At 45.4% G+C, this 21,523-nt stretch overlaps 5 protein-coding genes across 5 annotated transcripts; 1 reads left to right on the top strand and 4 right to left on the bottom strand.

Moving 5' to 3' along the window:
* Positions 1-194: 194 nt before the first annotated feature.
* On the bottom strand, positions 195-2,173 carry JR316_0005317 (uncharacterized protein; the record flags this gene model as incomplete). Its single annotated transcript, XM_047891077.1, has 5 exons — positions 195-323; positions 603-698; positions 750-1,937; positions 1,999-2,052; positions 2,102-2,173. 5 exons carry the CDS (start codon positions 2,171-2,173, stop codon positions 195-197), a joined length of 1,539 nt encoding a protein of 512 aa, XP_047750838.1.
* A 714-nt stretch (positions 2,174-2,887) lies between these two features.
* On the bottom strand, positions 2,888-3,545 carry JR316_0005318 (uncharacterized protein; the record flags this gene model as incomplete). Its single annotated transcript, XM_047891078.1, has 3 exons — positions 2,888-3,142; positions 3,218-3,406; positions 3,471-3,545. The coding sequence occupies 3 exons, from the start codon at positions 3,543-3,545 to the stop codon at positions 2,888-2,890; spliced, it is 519 nt and encodes a 172-aa protein (XP_047750839.1).
* A 7,678-nt stretch (positions 3,546-11,223) lies between these two features.
* JR316_0005319 (uncharacterized protein) lies at positions 11,224-11,884 on the bottom strand (the record flags this gene model as incomplete). Its single annotated transcript, XM_047891079.1, has 4 exons — positions 11,224-11,347; positions 11,466-11,489; positions 11,610-11,725; positions 11,780-11,884. The coding sequence occupies 4 exons, from the start codon at positions 11,882-11,884 to the stop codon at positions 11,224-11,226; spliced, it is 369 nt and encodes a 122-aa protein (XP_047750840.1).
* Positions 11,885-13,255: 1,371 nt separating this feature from the next.
* Positions 13,256-14,923, top strand: JR316_0005320 (uncharacterized protein; the record flags this gene model as incomplete). The annotated part of the gene is made up of 5 exons (XM_047891080.1): positions 13,256-13,315; positions 13,368-13,481; positions 13,537-14,550; positions 14,779-14,830; positions 14,889-14,923. 5 exons carry the CDS (start codon positions 13,256-13,258, stop codon positions 14,921-14,923), a joined length of 1,275 nt encoding a protein of 424 aa, XP_047750841.1.
* A 2,532-nt stretch (positions 14,924-17,455) lies between these two features.
* JR316_0005321 (uncharacterized protein) lies at positions 17,456-18,049 on the bottom strand (the record flags this gene model as incomplete). The annotated part of the gene is made up of 2 exons (XM_047891081.1): positions 17,456-17,556; positions 17,665-18,049. 2 exons carry the CDS (start codon positions 18,047-18,049, stop codon positions 17,456-17,458), a joined length of 486 nt encoding a protein of 161 aa, XP_047750842.1.
* Between the last annotated feature and the right edge of the window lie 3,474 nt (positions 18,050-21,523).

Genomic DNA, 21,523 nt, shown 5'->3' on the forward strand with positions numbered 1-21,523 from the left:
GTGTGTCCAAAAAAAACAGCGTTTTTGTATCTTGTTCTATTTCGGGTGCTGATTTCGGGCAAGGCCAGCTAAGCTTTAAACGAAGCTGTAACACTCAAATCTGCAGCTATATATTGATTAAGCATATGTACAGATAAGATTCAGAATATGATCATCGTCTATATACAGTATGCTACGTGGTCTCGTGGAAAATTTTAATCGGGGCGCGCGTCTGGTATTTGTCCGACACGCGTCCCCAGATTTTGGCTACACCGCTTGCCTGAAACCCAGCGTGAATCGTCAAAGAGCAATTGGTTTTTCTTAATAAGAATGTCCGGTCCATACTACAAATGCAATTTCCAGCGCCCTCCGTCAATTGACCATATTCTGGGTTTGCTATCTATTATTGCCCCTGATTTAAATAAACGCAGGTTTTTACAGCATTGAGATTGGAGATGTTCAAGCGTCGCTTTCTCGGTAAGCTGAAGGTTACCAGGAAGCCGATCCACGCAATGGGATATGGTAAGGGACATCAGGTCCGGAAACCAGCGAAGCCATTTTTGAAGGTATAGCTATCGTACATGGCTGAGTAAATCGTTATATTCAAAAAAACATAAACGTACATGGAGATCTGAAGTAACAGCATAAACATATATGCGTAAGTCCTGAATGTTGACCGCCAGATCTTCGCTTACACCAGCAAAACAGGTGCATGTTTTCTGGGATAACATGGTTGTATGTTCCGAGAGAAACGCTGGAAAGTCAAGTACATGGGAGTAAGGGGGAGCGGGGGTTCCCTTATAGCGATTTATTGGCACAATAAGTGACCTGATAGCAGTACAAATTGCACCACTAGACGAGGGGATAATGGTACTCAAGGGGTGCACTTCGATGGAAGCTAATGAAGATACGTCAGTCATTGACCAGTTAGAGTAGTTTGCAGAGAACACGGCTGTAGTGAGAGGGGGGAGCTCAAGGACGGGGCGTTCACTGTATGGAACGGGGTTTGTTGTCAAAATATCCACTTCGTTCAGGAGGGAAATATGTCGCACGCGTGGATGTCGTGAGGAGAAATGAGGTGGGAGTATAATCGAGTGAACGTCGTTAACTGACACTGTCAACGTCTTCATGAAGGGAAGATGAAGATCCTGCAACGCATCATGGATCATTGAGTTGGTAGGAGAGGTCAACTTGAGCTCAACGATGGAGGTGGATCCCTTGAGTAAAAATGGAACAAGTTTCTGCATTGCATATGGTTGGAATAAGGACAGATCCAAGTCAAGTGATAGAAACTGGTTCATTGAGTCTTTCGCCTTAGACTCGATAAGACGGTGCCGACGATGAAAGGAGTTGAGTTTCGAAACCCGTTTGCCCGACTTGCCAGATGGAGAAAGAAGTCCTCTCCTCGCGCACCGGTTTGATCTGGCGGCATATTGGGAGGACTTGCTACGAGAGCCATTCTTCTGGGCCTCCACATTAAGCGACGTGCAACTTGTTCCCAACGATGCAAGAAGGGTAACAAAGACGGAGGGTAACCGCTCGGAAGTGCTGAGAGTCGGAAGGTCGTGACAATTAAAATAGAGGGAAAGGCTGAAAACATTGATGCGAGATTCCAAAAAATGACATATAAGGTCCAAAAAGTCAAGGAGCGAGACGACGTCCATGTCAATGCTCGCATGAGTAGCTTGCGAGAAATGATTTTCAGGAATCGCTGACAGTAGGATATAGATGGCTAGAGGAATGACGCTATCCAGGATTTTAATTCGGACGCGAGATTGGCTGGTGTGGGTGACAACCTTGTGGCGAAGCAGATACATATCAATACATCTAAAGCGGAGGCCTTTGCATGTGCGTGCCATTGACAAAATGTCGTCAGACTCAAGATATTCGTCCATCAATAGGTGTTGTATATCGTGAGGAAGGGACAGAAACTTGAAAGATGATATGACTTTACGCCTCTGAAATTTGGGTTCGGTTGAGCTCATGTCAAAGACATAGAATTATCTTTATCAAACATACCTTCACCAACAAAAACGGCACTATTGACTCATGATCAGGTCCTTCAGAAGTACACTGTGATGTTGTCAAGAACGAATATGGTAGTTGATTGGTGATAGCTTACTAAGTTGTGCTTGCGTTTTCGGGAATTCGACGTAACCTTGAAGTAGCGCTTGAGAGGAGCAGATGGATTCATTGCAACGGTCTGAATTTTGATTTTTGAGTTTCAAGACGAGTATTCTCAGTCTTATAACGGCTTCAAGACAATAAAATACCAAGGAATAAGACAATAATTTCTTTACTTCGAGCAACGAATGCCGCCGCCGTACTCCTTGTATCAAAACGTCATGGGCTCCGAGGATACCGGGTACTGTAAATTCAGCTATCATATCATTGCCATTGTTCGTTTTGTCTGTTTCTTAAGCAAGGGTCGAAAACAACACGACAGCACACAAAAAGGATGTGGTAAACTAGGAAACTCACCCTATTGTGTAGCCAGCGGTGCCAGGGAGAGGATGACAGCTGTCCGAGTGTAACATTTTCAGTTGGTTTTTCTTTATTTTATTCCATGGATACTTTGAGACTAAGAGTCGGTTTGCAAGCGCTTCTCGTGCCGGAATGAGTTCAGTTGTCAAATTTCAAGAATGATGCATTATCCAGTATTATTGAATTGGGGGGATGAGCAGAACAGATTAGGTTATTGGATGTGATAATGACGCTTTCGTGGTTGTTCTCTTTATTGTACTACATATAATTATCTGGCCGCTACTCTGAGATAACCTACAGTTCCTAACAGTAACTGAATCAAGCACGGGTCGATGCACCCATTACTGGGCACCGCAATTGGTTTGTGGCTCCTTGGATGTACTATCTTCGAATTTTAAAGGAGGTTCAATCAATCCGAGTTTAATTAGGATCTGTGTGTAAGTCTCACCTGAGCTGTATTGGACCCCAACATGGCTTTCAAGTCGCCAATCACGATCCCAACTGCGTGGTGATACGTTATCTCCATCTCGTCGAGATATTCTGTGCAGTAGTCGCGTGCGTTGTTGTAGAGTCTAACTTTGACGCAAGCTCGGCTGTTTGCATTGGTTGGTGCGTCGGGCAGCAGCTGAATCTCACTGTCTACCTCCATGTCAAACTCTTCGGCTTCAGGTTCATCCTTCTGAAAAGATATGGAGTGCAGTGTGTTAGATAGTCGTTACTTAGAAACTGGGTGTACAGGGCATGCCAATCATACCAGCCGAGTCAGGTGCGTTAATATGCTGTCAATGTAGTCCTGTTTGATGTGGGTTGGTCGATGAACACCGCCGCTCTTTTCAACGTGAAGACCAAACATAGCACATATACGCTTGAGCGCCCCCACTTTTACACCTCGAAGACTCCCTAGACTGTGATCGAAGTTGTCACCAATTTCTTCGCAGAGCGCCTATAAAAAAACCGACATTTTAATACTGTAATTAATTGATGTATGACACCGCTATTGCAAATACCTTTCTGAAAACTTCATTTTCATTCTTCGATCGTTTTATGCCATCTATTTGGACTTCGTGATGTTTGCGTTTCATGGCTTCTCCCGGTCAGAGATAGATACAGGTTTGATGGACTTTGATGGACGAACAATCAGCTGGGGAACCGGCCTTTTGCTGAACGGTTTTGAGCTCCGCTGTTTCCTCAGAAAATCCTCGTCCGGATTCGGGCCTTTGATTGATCATGAGTAGTATGTAACAACACTAAACTATTAAAGATCTCTTACGTAATTTACGGTTAACAGACAAGCTTGCTGAAGAATCAGCAGTTTCCTAGCCGGAGGGTCCAATTCCTGAGGTGAGATCTGGGACGCGAGCCGGCTAACTGCCAGGCGCGCGCCCCGAAATGAAATTACGCGGGGAGGGTTTAAAAAGAAGGCGGTTTGCTATGATACTGTTGAGGCAATGCTGAGGTAGAACCTAGACTCGTTGCACTTCATGATTATACGACTTTCACATAGTCTTGGCTTGGCACAGGAAGAACACCTCCCTGTGGCTCCCTATTTTCACTCTTTGTTCTATATCCGGTATTGGACCCTACCCCCATTCCACTCTAAGTTATTATATTAGTTATGCTTTGATCCCCATTCGTGCTTAAGGCTCAAAATACAATACGATCAACCCACACAGTTGCGTGACTTCCATTGGCTCCACTGCTACGGTCCCGGGTCACCTTTAAAAAATCATTTTGACAACGAAACACCCGGTCTGGCTCTCATATGTTACAGTTATGAATTGTAGATCCTGATCAGGGCTTATTTTGTAGCACTGTCCTTCTTTACGTCCGATAGAAACTACGGCCAGTCACGCGATTCTTTTCACAATGGACAAGCGGGGAAGCCACTTCGCAGGGTTTCAAACACTTTAAAGCAGAGCAACCAAAACAATTGTCTGGACTTCAAGATGATGCCTATCACATATGGACTTAACACTGTCTTTCCCATGCCTTCGCGCACACCGGCGCCCATATTCTGTACACTGGTGGTGGGCGACTTAACCAGCAACCAATCCGATTGTCCTGCGGTGGACTCCCATAATGTGGCATATTGGCAGCAGGCGTCAATCCATAGTTTGATACCTAGGCCTAAGGGTCAGGCCGGGTCTCCAAGTAGGGGCGGATATAACCTACAAGAAGTGCTTGGATGGCCTCCCTCTCTATACAAAGAGGTCCAAGTAAGGACGAATTTTGTTTTGTCTGTTTAAGCATTTCTCACTTCTCCCAACCTTGAAGGTTTTTATTCAGGATCAGGCAAGATCATGCCTTCTGAATGACTCTTTGCGACGAGGTAGAACGATCACGCAACAGCCATCCGATGTTGTCAAGCACATTTTGGATGAGGTACGTGATCTACGTGATGAATACCGTAGGTTTACAACTAAAATGCTACACAGGCATGTAATAAATTCCAACATCTGGCCAGATATGAGCACAATTGGCCTTGTTTGGATATGCTAAAGACATTTCTTTCCAATGCGTCGACGGGAAAAAGATAATAAGAGCAACGTCTTAACTTAAATAGGAATGGTCAAAAGAATAACAAAATCCAAGTCTACAGTATAGGGTTGATGGAAACCGGTGACCCTAAGCTGAGCACCAGAAGCCAATTGGTGGAAATTGCATATTTGAATTAGACCGCAAATGAGCATAAGCCTACTCGGAGCCGTATCTACTAGGCTATTACTATTAGTGAAGCTGTAAATGTTGTTATAGCGGGGCTGCCAAGACAAGTTATTGACACAGGCTCCACCCACGAACAACGCCTATTGATTGTTAGGCGCCCTGGGTGGGAAAGATGATTAAGTCCCCATCATATCTGTCATATTTGACAGCGATGACATACAGGATCAACGACGGTCTTTAATTGTTCAGGCTTGTATAAAATTCCGGTAAGGTTCACATTGGAAACATACCACACATCATTTCTCTACAGTTGGTTGATCTTCCTTTCCCAATGAAACGACCGCAATCATCAACCGCCATTGCTAATCATGTAGCTTAATGATGCTTTAGGTGCTTCTGGCGTTGGTGTTGACTTCATTTTTCTGGCAGGCACTTGGACTCAAACTTCAACATGTCTACCACGCAGAAGGCTCCGGAGACTTCACTGAGATTAAGTTACAGCCAGCAGGGCGCTTGGTGGCAGTTTGTGGTCCGTACCCATACCTCTTTATCTATGATATAACCTAACCAAGTAAACGCTTGAAGATAACGACGGTGGATTGTTTATCTACAACATTTCTGACGTCAATCTTACCGACCTTGCCGCTATGCGACCAAACTTGAAGTGCGAGGCTGTATCATCTTTTCTTTGGATAAACGATAATGTCATTGCTGTGGGAGGCACTGGTGGAGGGATATTCTTGCTTAAATTAGAGGACAATCTGGTAATTTATCGAGCTGTCTTTCCAGTGTTGGTCCTTAACTTGCCGGTTTTTATTAGCAATTTTTGACAGAGATTTGCCACACACATGCCGACAAATACGGAGTGTGCACACGCCCCATTATTTCCATGGACTACTGCCCGCAAACAAGAAAATTGACCGCCTTCAACGGGGTTTGGGTTCGGTCGTGGGTCATTACTCGATCGGTCATATATGGTCTGTCCTGCATAGTATCACACTGTTCAGTATATCTGATCTTGACATAGGCACAACACGATTAATCCCCTCTTCGACATACCATGGGATTTCTGTCGCAAATTTTCGCATCAATCAAAAACTCTGTACGTTGGAGGGCGGCAAATACATTCTATGCCCCTCCTACGCCAAAGAAAATATGGTCGATATTTATAACAGCGTGAATTGCAAGATGGTTGGGGCGCTCGCAGTTCCAGGTATTTGGCACAATATTCTATGCAACGTGCTTCTCATTGATGGCATGAGATTCAGACTTTGACCGCGGCGTAGTTAGGGCTGTACATGTCTGTAAAATCAGTTCATTCTTGTCAGCGTGTTTTGACATCATCTTTTTAGTCAACAACTAATGGTTTGGGAGATAAATATGTTGCCTGTATCTTCCAAAATTATGATGAGGCAGCAACCATCTGTGTTTGGACGGTATGTACATTTGTACATTGTTCAATTTGTGTATCATGGTGTAATGTTTCATAAGGACAAGGAATACCGGCCATGACAGGGCCATGGATATAAAGCATTAAATACTTTTATAGTGCTGTTCATCATCCTTCACGCGGCAGTGCTGACGGGCACCCGGGATACCCTACATACTGGGCTCCCTTCTTTATGCCACCAACTTCTCCCGGCTGATGCCATAATATCTGAGTCCAATATCGATAGAACTTGTGCTATGTCTAGTTAGGCGTAATTAGGATCCTGAGCTACTATACGCTATACAGTACGCTCATAAAGGTGTTGCATAGTATAGTCCTCTTTTCAATGTCATTCTCTGTAGTGTTTCATCCTCTAGCTATCTTGTGACAACCCCACCAAGACTTGAAGCTTCCTAGACCGAGGAGTTTGCAAAAAGCAAAATCGCCCTGATACGTACTGCAACACTCCGCATTTTACATCCTGAGGTACATGGCGGGGTCATTATTTACATGTTTTTTTTTTTAGATTGGAGACCATCGCCGTGGTATGAAGGACGCACGCACCTCGCGATAGCTTTCCTGGATTCTCGCTTCACAACTGTGGTGCGGCATTATAGACGCACTTAGATTGCACGGGAACCTTTGCTGCTCCATCTCCGTGAGTTGGCCATTAGAGAAACTAACTTTTTGACAAGAATTACATTTCAAATAAGTATTTACACACTACTCCACAGTACGGCCACTGTGCAGTCACTCAGGTGACTACACTATGTTTTTTCACACTTCGACATGCACAGTGTATCCCAGTCACTGGCATGCAACGGGGCTCTCACTGTTGGGTAGTTATCTGGTCGATGCCAATGCCTTTCTCCCCGATGGGCTGCAACACATAGCACAGTGGCGGCAGCTTGCGCCTGGGTCATCCCGGGTTTCGGTTGATCACTTACTTCGGCCTGGTGTTCAAATTTTTGTCGTTGAGGGCTAAGATATTTACTTATGTACTCCGAACCTGTAAAACCTTTGTAAAAACTACCCAAGATGAGGATGATGTGCCTATGGGCTTTTTGTAGTCAACACGCTCTGACTGTCCAAATGTTCCAGAATAGATGCTGAAGTAACTCACGTCATAGACAAGATATCCAAACCAACAAATAAACGTACTACGAACCTAATAACACTAAGATGTCCATCTTCTAGTCGATTACACATCACTAACGGGTACCAATGGGGCCTTGACACCGGGTGTATGCATCCATCGCGGAGGCGTAAATCACATACGATATATTTCCAGTGCTTCTTCTTCCCGGAAGTGATGGTTCTCATCTTCGTTCAAAGGAAATTATCAGGGCCAAGGAGATATTGTCAGCGCAGAGATGTCGGGCCACGGTATGAATACAACACTGTCGGAGGGTACCAATGGGAGGAAGGGATCAGGCCGTAGGTTTCCCACCTCCCATCACCCACATCCTTCTCGTCGGAGAAAACAACAGCATATACAACGGCACCAAGTTCGATGTTCGCTTCGCCCTCAACCCTCTGCCTCGCCGCAGGATGCACCAGGCAGTGGTGAATAAAGTCAATGCGAAGAGGTTGGTATTCCCGGAACCAGCACACATCCAGGGTGTAACAAGGGTGTCTGCGAAAAAGATGGCGGACATATTAGGATGCTCACCACGGTCAGCTTCAGAGAATGCGATGGACGAATAGCGCACCGCGTCCGTATCCTTCATACACGAGTGGTGCGGCTGTTCATCACCACGAACAGACCGTGTTAGCGAAGATGGATGAGGGGGTTGCGGCTCAGTAGACCGTTCACAATCGCCATGGCCTGGCATTGTATTGCCATCGTCACGGAAGGAGAGAGATCAGTAAACCAAATGACGTGAAGGGGTTGGGTGCCTTAGGCAAAGGCTCAGATGTTCAAGACAGGTCGCAGTGTATGTCCGTGCCCGAACATTCCTACGCCCCCGTCTGAACATCCACAAAAGGGGATGCAGAGGACCAATGTTCAAAATCGGTTGCAGTGTATGTCCGTGCACGAACATTCCTGCGCCCGAGATCTACAAAAGAAAAGGGGGGATGAAGACAGTAGGCGAAGACTTACTAGGAATTGAAGCGATCCTCCGCAAGATAAGATTGCAGCAACTTGAACCGAGGCTGCAAAAAAAGTGACGGACAATCACATTGACGACACTGGTGAGAATGTTTGTTTGTTTGTTTGTTTGTTTACGAGATTGCCAAGATAGCCCTCAACAAGAAAGTAATCGAACGCATTGCATATTGTGCTGTCGAGCCCTCTTTTGAAAACCAAGGGAGGAGCTTACCGTGGTCTAGGTTATGAACGGAAGAGTAGGAGAATGCGGGCGTGAATGGAGTGGAAAGAGATGTGTGGAAGTGAGTGGGACATGCAGCCAAAACAAAAAAAAAGTCTGATGTTATCTACCCGGTGTCATTGCAGTGAAACGTACCGTGAGCTTCTCGAACACCCACTGCCCTTTTCCATGATCACACGTGTCGGCGGGAATGAACGTGAGGCATAATGCGGGTGTGAATGGGGTGGAAAGAGATGTGTGGAAGTGAGTGGGACATGAAGCCGAAACAAAAAAAAAAGTCTGATGTTATCTGCCCGGTGTCATTGCAGTGAAGCGTACCGTGAGCTTCTCAAACACCCACTGCCCTTTTCCATGATCACAGGTGTCGGCGGGAATGAACGTGAGGCATAAATAGTGACAGCATATTCCGCTCACCCTCATCCTTGCAGTACTGGCCGTCGTCAACGAGGCTCAGACGACGTGTGGAGGAACTAGTCCTGCGTGGTAAACTCTGCGGCGAACTTCGATGGTCATAGAGAGGCAGTGGTAATGGTCGGAAGAGGAGTGAGAGCAGGGTAGGTGGTGGGAGATGCATTGGCGGACTGGGTTATGTACACGAGCCAAAATAAAAGACAACATTCAGGACCCTGCAGAACGGAGGGGAATGATGAGCCACAAGCACATGGGTTAAATGCAAGCTGATAATCGGAGAAGTGGATTGAGAGGTTTCTCATCTTGCGCTCACCTGCATCTTTTTCGAGCTGTCGAAAAAGATCTGGCCTGGCGAGTGCGAGGAGCACAACGACCTCTTCGCACAGCTTATTTCTCCACCTTAGTCATTGCATCCGGCGCCCCAATGGTCATAGATCGCGGAAAGGGGAGGAAAAGTAGGGTTTGTGCTTGTGGCTCGCAGAGCGTAAGTGTCGGTCAGGGGACATGTCCTGCTGTGCGCGCGTCAGTGTACAGGGTTGAAAGACGATTTTGAGAGCCTCTGTGGCTTCTGGTGAGAAAGGCCTTCCGTGTGAGGAAATATGGGGAAAATTTGACGAAGCCGATAGGGGATGCTGATGCTGGGAAGACGAAAAGGCAGCCGATGGAGTAGCCTCGCGAGCCAGGCCTTCTGTGAATCTCGTCTCTTTTCTGGATAAGGCAGGTACCGAGTGATATGTTTGTACAAATGTTGTCTTTATTTATGTCGTCAAACATTGATCGGAGTGCGAAAAGAGAGAGATTCACGACCGAGCGGAGCTCGAAATATGCTGAGTCAGAAACGACTGGTGTACGAGCCTACCGATGGAGGCTTGAAGCTTGAAGGTTTCGAGCGGAGATTGAACTGTCCAGGTCGCATCTTATATTGGACTCGTCACTGGCAGTACACTCAGGAATGGTTATGACCCGTAACGTACTTGGAGGACGTTGATCACGTCTGCTCAATGAACAACACAATCACAGGGTCTCTCTCTCAGTTGGCCATGAACAAATTCTTTGACGATCAAGCGTAAAGAAAATTGTAAATTGTTCCTAGATAATACATTGCCTACTAACCTCTATATTTCGGTGAGCTACGAGTGATGTTTCAGAGGTCGGTTGAAGAACGAACGCGATCCCGCCAAGTCAACAGCATAGGGAAATAAAAGTATGCGACGGCGCCCCCAATGATGGCAAAAATGCTTACAACAGAAAAAATTGTGATGCTTATCATTTTTAGAGGTGACATAGTGGAAGTTTCTCCTGTCGCTTTGACAGCATTGCGAGATTTTTTGTCCTTTATCTTCTTGTTCTACTCCATTGATTTAGCAGTGCTTCTAATATTAAGTGGAATTTGACAAACTTACAGTCCAAACATGAATTTTAGAAGGCCTGTTGTCGATAAAAGACGTTGAAATGACCACGTCCCCTTGGGATGCATGAGATTTGGACTGAAAAACTGTTAGGAGGACATTATTGGTATATTGAGCGCTTACATGGACGGCGATAACATGTTGTCTACCTGTAACAAGAGGAATTGGAGGCGATTTCAAGAGGTTAAAGTGGAGACATACCCAAATTCAATCTTCCTATAGGCAATGTCCCTTGCGTTCTATACAGGTTAATGCATCCTTTCGCTGATGGAACAGCAAGAATTTTTCCATCTTGGAAGGAAGAGATTGCCTGAGAACAACAAGCCTCTATCTGAAATCTGATGCTGTCGGTCTTGTTGAACTGTGTGTCGTAGAGGTCAACTCCATCAAGTAAATTGAAGACAGCCAAACGATTCAAATTCTTTATGAAAATGGCGTATCCCCTACCAATGCGATGACAACCTCAGGTGTTAGCACGAAATGGATCAACAAACCAACAAACATACAAATTGACTTACATATGGCGATTGTCAGGGGCGCCGTCTTCGTGGCCGAGCACAATCTCCTCCGTTTTTGACAAAGAGAGTGTATTTGTAGGCACATTGTCGTCGCCAATGTTGTTAATGGCATAACATTGTCTGCCATACTTAAACATCAGCAGAATAAAAGACACATAGCGGAGCTGGGACGTACACGCATGAATTTTCAAACACCCCAACTAACAGGTGTGAACCCGATGCTAAGAACGAGACAAACCTGGGCTCAGAGTAGCTGTTTGGGCTATCTAATAAATTAATTGAGGTTAAATTTCCTATATCGACGATGTCATTTTGACGAGCCAAATATCTGAATCGGAAGTTGAATGCACCATTGTTAGAAACACTCCACAGGGAAATGCACTTCAATCCCTGTCCGAGTGACACAAGTCGCTTGGTTTCAGGACAGTAATCCATAGATTGCACAGGAACCCGTGCCGCTCCATCTCCGTGAGCCTTTTTCTTACACCGTTCCACAAGCTAAGCTTAAGTAAATATAACAAGTTATAATCGGCATAGAGCAAAACACCAGACCTTGTTTCCCTGAAGCGCAAGTATAGCGATCCTCCCTCTTGTTGATCCCACTGCCAATAATTCCGAAGTAAGCCAGAGTAGCTCGGAAACCCCACCAAACTCCATGTCGAAGACCAGATAGTGTTGGAACTTGATAGCATCTGAGCAATAATCATACAAAATAAGAGTACCGGATTCGGCTATGAATAGGGAGAGGTTAATGCTTTGACCAATCCCGTAAAAGATTATTGAAGCATACTTGCGGTGACAAAAAAACTACCGCTTCCAGGTTGTATTTTTAATGTGGTCAGTCCTTGATATCGGGTGTCATACACTTTCGAGAGTGTTAGATTAAGGTCCTACAGAACACACCCCAGTTGTTAGGATTGGTTATGGTACGTGGTGCTGCCTGTACTTACATTCCTCGAAAACAAGTTAATCGCCGATAAATATTGACCCATGTCGAGCTCGGATTCACAATAGGAAGATACAAAATTGTTTGGGAAATTTGATGCGGGAGCACATTATGACGGGCGAGGTTCAAAAGTATAAGTATGGATCTCAGACTCAGAAGTTATCGGACTCAGAAGTTATGGGAAGTTCCACCCTTATCCGGCACAGGGAAACGGTGCAACTAGTAACCTCCTGGCACCAAAGCGACAAAGGGTCAGGGAACAATAGCTCACAAGAACAGATCATCTCACGCCGCAGTGCCAAGCGGGCGCCTTGAATTTTCCCCACAGGTATAGGTGCGGTGATTGGACTTGTGTCCGAAAAGGAAATTATGTAACCTGCGACTTAGGTTGTGCGCGACTTACAGGCCTCACGACATCGGGGATGTGTTTTCAGACCAAATTTTCTCTTAGGACATCATTAATTTCTTAGAAAATTCTTAAGGTATGATATGGGGAGTTTTATTTCATTGGGTCTCTCAATTTTCACTAATCGCTATACAAGTTTTGAAGCGAGCTTGAAGCAATCATAGTGGCAATCATAGTGGCAAGGTACTGTGACCCTGCCCCGCTTTTGCTCCACCTCCACCTGTGTCTTCTTGCTGACAATCCCATTTAATTGGAGCACAACGCTATCGGTGTTCTATCTTGCAGTCCTTACTGAAACTAGACTTCTTGCTTCTGAGACTAACCGTCTTCACATTGCAGATTGTGCCATGGATCTAGAAGCTGACACAATCCTGATCCAATTGAATCAAACGCCGTGACAATGCGGCCGCCTATGAAAAAGATCAAACCATTAGAATGCACATAATATCGGATCCCTAACAATCCGTGAAAGCAGACAATTGACTTGCCTGATCAATTTTGTCCGTGTTCATTTGTTTCATTACTTTGATTGAATTTACAGCAGTAGCTCGACCCCGCAAAGTCATTGTTCTGAAAGCAGATATAAACAACAAAAGCTGAGAGTATGCGACTTGGTTCTTTATTAAGCCTTTCTGTCCTACTCGTCCCAAATTTATCAACTTATCCACCTCCTAGAATGACATCATTTTTGAAACACCTTGTAAAGACGATAAACACCTACATCGCACTGCTAGCGGTAAGCTGAGCGGTAGGCTGACAAAATACGGGGCTCATTAATTTTCTGGCAGGAAAATTCAGTACCGGATCAAAGCCCCTTAAAAGGCCAGGTCTTAAGAGAACCGTCATCGGTTTCTCAAAAACGAAAGAGGATGGACGGAGAGAAAAAAGAAATTCTACGCAAGGTATTTTAATCGTTAAGTCGTAGCTGAACTATTGTGAAGTAACACATCTTTTCAGAAGTGTCGTGTTACATCATCGATATTACAACCGGCGGCGGAGTTTCTAGACCTTCCTCACGACATCCATCATCTTATCATAAGCCAATTTCTTGATCCTGTCGATATTCTGTCGCTCGCGCATACCTCCAATGCTCTCCGAGCTCTTTGTTATGACCTGTACCTAGAACGTCAAGGCGTCCTTCAAATTGGTATTTGTTCTGAGTCCGACATCTGCAAGCGCCACATGACTATCAGGATCACAGAATACATTCCTCGCTTAGCTCTTTTCATCCTTTTGTCGGCCCTCTCCTCTGACCATTTTTCCCGAGTTCGCGCTTGCTTGTGGATTGATCTGGCCTCTCTATATTACTTCGAAGACATGATATTCAACTTTCTTGAGGAATCACAGCTTGTTGTCGCAGGTCTTTATTTCTCATACGGCTGCAAGTCCCTTCAGGCGCTTTCCTCCGAAGTCCCAGGACAAATGAGCAGACTTTTAGCCTCAATCGGTACATCCTGCACTCTCCTGCATATCTGGGAACGATCAGAAAGCAACCGAGCCATGACCGCTATGCGTTTTTCCAGGCCCAACTCCGGGTCTAATCGTATACACAATATTCACCGTGCAGCAGACTCTGTTCTATCTATGGATTTGACACTGTCCATTTTTGATTCACCCTCAACCCGTACCCTCGCGCCGCTGTTACTCAAAGGATCATCCATCACGTCTTTAGTGCTATCTTGCGCCAACACCGCCATGCTCCTCAACATCCTTGATGAGGTACAAATGCCAGCGCTGTTGACGATGGGCCTTTTTGTTTTATCAGATGTGTCTGGAATCTCTTTCCCATCCCAATTTTTCTCTCAACATCCAACTCTACAGCGTCTAACTGTAACAAACAGCGGCAGTGACTCTGTCAATGGCGTCCCTCAGGAATCTATTCTCAACCTTCCCCCTCTTCGTGCCATCACCATTTCATCCAATTATTATGGTTGGACAATGACTGACGAGTCACTGCTGTCATCCGTCGTTGTTAAACCGACCAATTTTCTTTGCCCCAATAACCACATTTTCTGCGATCAGGTCCGGTTGCTTGTGAAAGCAGCCACCCGTCAGTCAAACTCATCAATCCCACACTTCCCGTTTTGTCTACACTTCCCTGGAAGGATTAGATATCATACGCGGTCATACGACGACTGTATATGCTTTCCCCAGAGCCATGAGCAACTCGCATTCAACATTTATGCTCTGATCATTCAGCTCCCCTCCATCGTCGTTGATAATTCCAAGTCAGAGGACTGGGCAGCTTTCAGTGTATGTCCTAATAATATTTGTTCTTTAACAGTGCGTTGACACTTTATCCGTATTAGATCTACTTATCAAAGTGGCTAAGCTGGTTTCCTGACCTAAGGTCGCTTCGAATCACCTATATCAACTCTTCGGTCGACGCGGGCTCCCAACTATTGTTGGCGCAACGCCTGAAATCTCAATGTTGTACGAATCTTCACGAGTTCGAATGCGGCACAGAAGAGGACTATACCTCATGGCATTTTCAACACAGTCATTGGATTCAAATGAGCCGGTCTCACCTTGGTACGGTGTCGTTGCCCATGTTTGCTTGCCGTATTGAGTAGTTACGGTTTATGGGCCGTGGTCGTCTTATCGATTTTCGCAAATCCATAAATTTTCTGCAAACTTTTTAAAATTTATAATAATGTAAACCAAAAGTTCACTTGTGAGCGACATGACATGCGTGTTACTAAACACAAATTTCGAAAGATACTGTGGGACGAGACGAGACTCGAACAAGGTGAAGGTACGAGCGCAATTTTGCGACTGCAGGACGCGCAGTTGCAGGAGGTGCGGGCCCTACAGCGATCTGAGCCACAAGAGGGGTGGCGAGCAAGGCAGAGTCGGGGACAGGAGGAAGGTCTGGGGTCTGGTGTGGTGACTGGTGGCTCCACTAGTTCTGCAAGTCGGAACCGGCTTACGGTGGATCGGGACCCTTGGGCAATCCTCAATCTTGCGGTGGAGATATTGGGGGACAGAAGTACGAGCCTTTCCTGTGAGACCGTCGACGGACGCCTTGTTCAGGAGATCGGCATGGCACACCTGAACTGGAATGGGTAAGTTGGCACGAGCCCACTTTAGGTCGCTTAGCCAGCAATATTCCCCTCTATTTAGCAAATCCAAGGACTGGGTGAGCGTGGTTTTTGCCAGCCTGTTATCGGGAAGCACAAGTAGGTATTTGAGATATTGCAGGACCATGAGTATCCTTCTGTACTGGATTGGCATGATGCTCAGTGGTGCAAGTCGTGACAATTCTACAAAAAATTGAACACTTGACTGGGATGAAAGCCTCCTGGCTGATCGAAGGTGAGCTAAGAATCATTGAGAAAACAAAGACACATTGAGAATGTGGAAAGAGGGTCTATGATCAGCGACGAGATTATCCTGAACTAGCTCAGGCTCATGAGTCGCCAGCTCTATCTAATCTGGAAATTTTATCTAATCTACTCGCAATAGAACAAGTAATTATACACAGAATTGGCTAGTCTGTACCCGTAATTTCTAGTCACATGGGTGCTAATCAGCGAGCCGGGTGCCTGTAAAACGGCAGGTCAACCGTTGCATAACTGCGTGCCCTATGATGACTTGTGTAGGACAGGGTGAGGGTCGGGTCCTTACTGCTGCTACACACCGGGTGGCTCTATGGACTCGCAGCGGTAACGGACACCGACGACGAAGAGTGAGATCGCACCTCCTCCCTTCGAACACCCTAATAACGAGTCGTAGGGGATGTTGTATGCTAGTATATAAACTTGTTTGAGTAGATTAACCTACTATCCATGACTCTCAGGTTGTGCTTGGCCCGAACGACGTGCATAGTCGAGTCCCAGTCAGTGCCGCATGCCATTTGTCCAAGTTTCTTGGGGATAACTCTTACGAAGACTATGCACACCAGAGGAGTGTGGTTATCCCGTCATCACGACGATAAAAAATCATCGCAATCGCCTTCGGAAGAGCTTCGCCGTCGTTGGAACTTGCACACGCCCTAGGGAAATATAGTCTGTGAGTACGTCATACATGCCACTACGGCTATGCCGTACATCTGCTGCCCTCCCTCGCCAGACTCAATGAAGAAGACGCGGACAGTCTTGTTGAATGCGGATTGCATGAAAAGCCAGGATCTGTCCCGTACATTTCGGCTGGGTACTCCGGACACGGAATGCCTCGAGCATGCGCTTGGTGTGCGTTCAGTGCAAGCACTGTGTCCATTAAATATATCCATGTTGGCCTGTTAGGTGCGTCGCTCAGGTTTGTCTTGAGCTTCATAATGTTTATTGCCTTGTTTCGGGCACTTATTATAATGTCGAGCAGCTTGCAACCTCCCAGATTAACTGATGCTAACAAGGTGTCCTCGTTCACGTTGAGGAAGGTTCTTCTTCCCCAGACGTACTTTCTTATCCGTTTTTTTATGCGAGTCTGCACTAGGTTGAGTCTGCACCCTTCGTCTCCCAGTGGTGTTAGGACCGTCTTTTTCATGTTGAATTTCGCTGTCGCAGCCGTACACCATGTGTCCAGCAGATCCATTAGCGCCACCAGGATGTCAGATGCGGCCTGAGCCTCTTCAACACATTGGAAGAGCTTCGATCTCGTAAATTTGACACTCCCATGTCAACTTATGATAGGAACTGTGTAATTATGTGGTACATACGTCTAAATAATGTACTCAAAATTAAAAAAATTAGCCCTTCCATGAAATGTCGCAGTACGTATCAGGGCGTTTTTGCTTTTTGCGAACTCCTTGGCCTTGATCTCGAGGAAGTATTTTTCAACAGCCTTCGAAGAAATTCTTTAGTAGCCCAATCTTCTTCATATTGAGCCAACACAGGGCAGATATTCGTTGCCTGGTATGAACAATGCCCGGATCACGTCAAAAGTCTTGTACATGGGGGTAATCGGTGGCCAAAATCACCTCTTTCGTCAGAATAGCTAGCTGTTCTTTCTTCTGATCCTTGAGCGGCATTCCAAGGTCTAAATGCTGTTCCGCAAGGGATTTTATGGTAGCCTATTTCAACGTAAGTCAATGGAAATAAAATGTAATTTATTGTGGAAAACCTGCCTTGACACCTGCATAGTCACCTTTAGACCATTGCAGAAACGGCTCGAATCGACCGATTGTTAAGTTGGCGGGTTTCGGGATTGACTTCATTTCGATATATTGCGCACCAGAGGTTGGCATTGACTCGTTTGCGTCGTTATGGCTCAGACCCCGATTTGTAGAAGCCGAGTTGAGTGTAGTTGCCGGTGGAACTGGGGAGGCAGTTGGCTTTGAAGGCGAATATGAAAGTGTGATGATTCTTGCTCTGGAAGGTGTTTCCTTTTCTTCTGCAGTACCGCACTGCTCGACAGACGGTTGCCTGGGCATTGAGTACAGGAATCTGTTCTTGAAATCAGGTTTCTGGGCCGATTTCCAACGAAGCATTGCAAGGTCGACGTGTCTGGGAGTTGAGTGGGCTTTGGGCATAACTATGTGTGTCTGACGAAAGTTGCACTGTACATTTTAAACTTTGCGATGCTATTGTTGAAAACTTTTACTTTATTGTGAATTTTTAAGAAATAAACGTAGTGTCGCACTGCAACCTAATATTCGTCATTGCTTTGTCGACAACCATACAATAGGAATGCGCCACCTACCGGTTACCTAGGAACCAAATGACTGCTGTAGTCTAAAAGCGTCATAATACAGATCCTCATCAGCCGGGGTACAATCCTACCACCGCCTAGCTAGTCATATACCTCCGAAACAAACATCGAGCCATGATGTCGTCAATTGATCTTTTTTAGAATCCTAGAATATTCGGAGCGGAGGCTGTGGGTACATACTCGGGCTTGAAAACCTTGATAACCTTTTGGGCACAGCTTTTGTTCCAGTGCCAAGTATGGGCGGGAAATATATACTAGTAGACCATTCCTAATAAAATAACCTTCATATGGCTTCGACTTCGCTCTCTTCTCCTAAATCTCCAGATGGCGGGACTCGACATGATGTCGGATTCTTGATCGTTTCTAGGCCATATACGACCACATTTCAAACCATAGGAATGTATCATAAACTCGCCTACTTGTCACCAGTAGGTCGGTGGGATTTGACGGTCGACAAACTGGTTGTTTGCGTTTGGCTTGGACCCGGTTTGAACCACATTATTATATTTACAGTGTAACCTAACCTAACCCATACAAAATCACAGAACAACTTACAATCGACATCCCAGACACGACTGTATTTCTCATATGGCCGGAAAAGAAGATTATTGTGCGGATTTCTATGTAGGTGCAGAATGGAGTGTAATGCAAGGCATATTTAACCGTATCGTCTAGCCTCAGCTTCGCAAACCCGTCAGACTTAACTACAATCGATTTGCAAAAGTCCACTCACGAGAATACGATTACACCAGACTCCAGCGTCATTTTTCATGAGCTTGTCAATATCAACACAACACCCTGCCTCCTGTTCATCAGCCAAGTCAACAATACCAGCATGGATCAAATATTCAGAAAATCAAGCATTTTCTCATTTTCAACCTATGCACTCAACACCGTGATTGATTGTATAGCATTCTTTGAGGGACATATCGCTGATGGAGATGCACTTCATTCAGAAATTTTGAGGAAGTGGTTCGCTAATACTTCGAAGAAATTGGATGAGCAGGATCCGTCAAAATATCTATTCGACCCCACCGTGCTGCTAGTAGGTATTATAAACCACCTTAGGGCCGCCATTATCGAAAACCATACGTTCGACATACAAGGAAAAAAGTCCATTTTGATCCCTTTCATTTTTATTCGTGGTTGGTTTAACATCTTGTCAGCTTTGCTCAAAGGCCCGGAGAAGGATAATACCGTAAAAAGGTTGCTTGATATGGGGAAACAAGATAATTAGCATTGAATACATGTTATTGTGGCTTCGTAACTTAAGAGCCTGAATAGCGTTATATATAGCGGTATCTTTGGTCTGATGCAAATGGCGGATTAACAAATCACACCCAAACCCGTCTTCTCCCACCCGAACTCGTGAACCTGCACAAAATGTCATACACAAGAATGCAACGCGGTCGGTTGTGGCAGTTTCAATGATACACATCTCACTTTCCATTCACCCCACTCAATAAACAATCATGCTCCACAGACATTTTCGGCACAAGTAGTATAAAGCGCGCAGTGGATGCAAAGAATTAGATTGGTGGCGATCACTAAACCAAGAATAGACAGACCAGGTCAAGAGATGCTGGAATAAGCAAATGCTTTGATGATGGTTTCACGCAAAAATGATCCTTCAAAAATTATTGACGGCCTTATCATGCACTGAACCGATTTCGAATCTTATTGTGATTGGCTCAATTACTATTCATACACTGGATTGGTACGCACAACCCCGATATGCGAGCCGAAACTGCTACGGTTCTCACCAGTTCTGTAATTGTTTGCATGTTTGGATATTACTGACCCTGCAATTTTTGGACCGTCGCACTAGGCTTGGTCCGGTGAGTTTCTGAGGCGTTCAACTAGAAGGGTGCAATGTGGCTGTCGGGGGCCACAGGCGATGCTTGTCATTCACCCCTGTGGCCGCTTGGCTAGCAAAATTATACACCCCTTAGTTTTGGTGAGTATGCAGTGAGAATTCCTTTTTCTAAGTGTTCTTGCCCTCTAGGTGTTCTTACCCTGTATGGGTCACGCAAATTGCAAAACTGCTGTCTGGCATGATTTCCTTTCAAACTATACATCAATGCTAGTGAGCACTGAGTAGATCTGAACCAAGGGCCGATTATAAGAGAACAGATGACTTTTTTTCTCGGCCGGTGTGTTTTGAAAAAACGTTGCTTGCGTTGGATTAAAGCACGAGAACAATGTTTTTCTTACACGTTCGCACTAACTTGTTTCCCTGAGTTCGCGCACGCTTAAACGCAATGGCAGCGCTTACCTCATCTGGACAAATGCACCACTAATTTGATCCTTGGGCACAAAATCATCTAGTGATTCTGAGGACATTTCCGACCCCATACATCCACTTCTCCACCACTCACTGTCGTGCCGATGGACTCGGAGACTGTTCTCTTCAGACAGATATCGTCTTTTGATACGAAAGAGACCATCCAGAGCTGTTGTTTAACGTCAGATGGGTCTCAAATACTTGCTGGAGGTGTGTCCTATATTTAAATGTTGATCTGGCTTGCCATCGCTACCCACCCAATGAACCACAGGAAAAAAATCAGTAAAGGTGTGGAGAACATCCACTGGCACACTTGATCAAACCATATTTGTTGGCTCAGAAGTTACAGCGTTACATTGGGCAAATATGAGCGAACATTTTGACTCCATTTGGGTGGGATCTATCGATGGGTCGGTCAACCTATATTATCGTCGTCGTTCAGCTCGGTCTGTCTTCAAATTTTGGACAAAGGCATGTATAGAATCTGTGCCCCATTGCCCTTGTTGACATACATTTTTCTCTGTTACAGGCTCAGCAGTTTCCTCAGTTCAACTTGGCTTTGAAATGCTCTATGTGTGGTCCCATCGAAGGGATTTCTTCAGGAGAGAACCTTGTTGCCGCGGTTGGAAATATGAACTTACAGCTATGGGAGGTCGGGGTTCGCCCTTTGGCGGCGTCTCAGCCCGAGTCCGTCTTCACTTTATCGACACTGGACCAAATACAGCTGAAGAACCAAAGCGTCACGCGTAGTGAGATTCCCATTGGACTTTCATATTCCGTTTTAGAGCATAAGCGAATTCATTCGGTTCATTGCCTCCGGAATGCAACACTTCTGGTGTCCTTCGTCGACTCCCATCCAGCAGGACAACAAAGTGCCTTGTGGGTGACGCGTTCTCCGGCAAATATTTTGCTGATATTACCTTTTAGAGCCCTGTACCGTTTACGACCTTGGAGGTTTCTGCGTGCCATTGTCATTAATAGAAGGATGTGATGATACTTCTCTCTGGTGTA

This window comes from Psilocybe cubensis, chromosome 4 (assembly GCF_017499595.1).
Source record: "Psilocybe cubensis strain MGC-MH-2018 chromosome 4, whole genome shotgun sequence".
In the NCBI taxonomy this organism is placed as follows: Eukaryota; Fungi; Basidiomycota; class Agaricomycetes; order Agaricales; family Agrocybaceae; genus Psilocybe; species Psilocybe cubensis.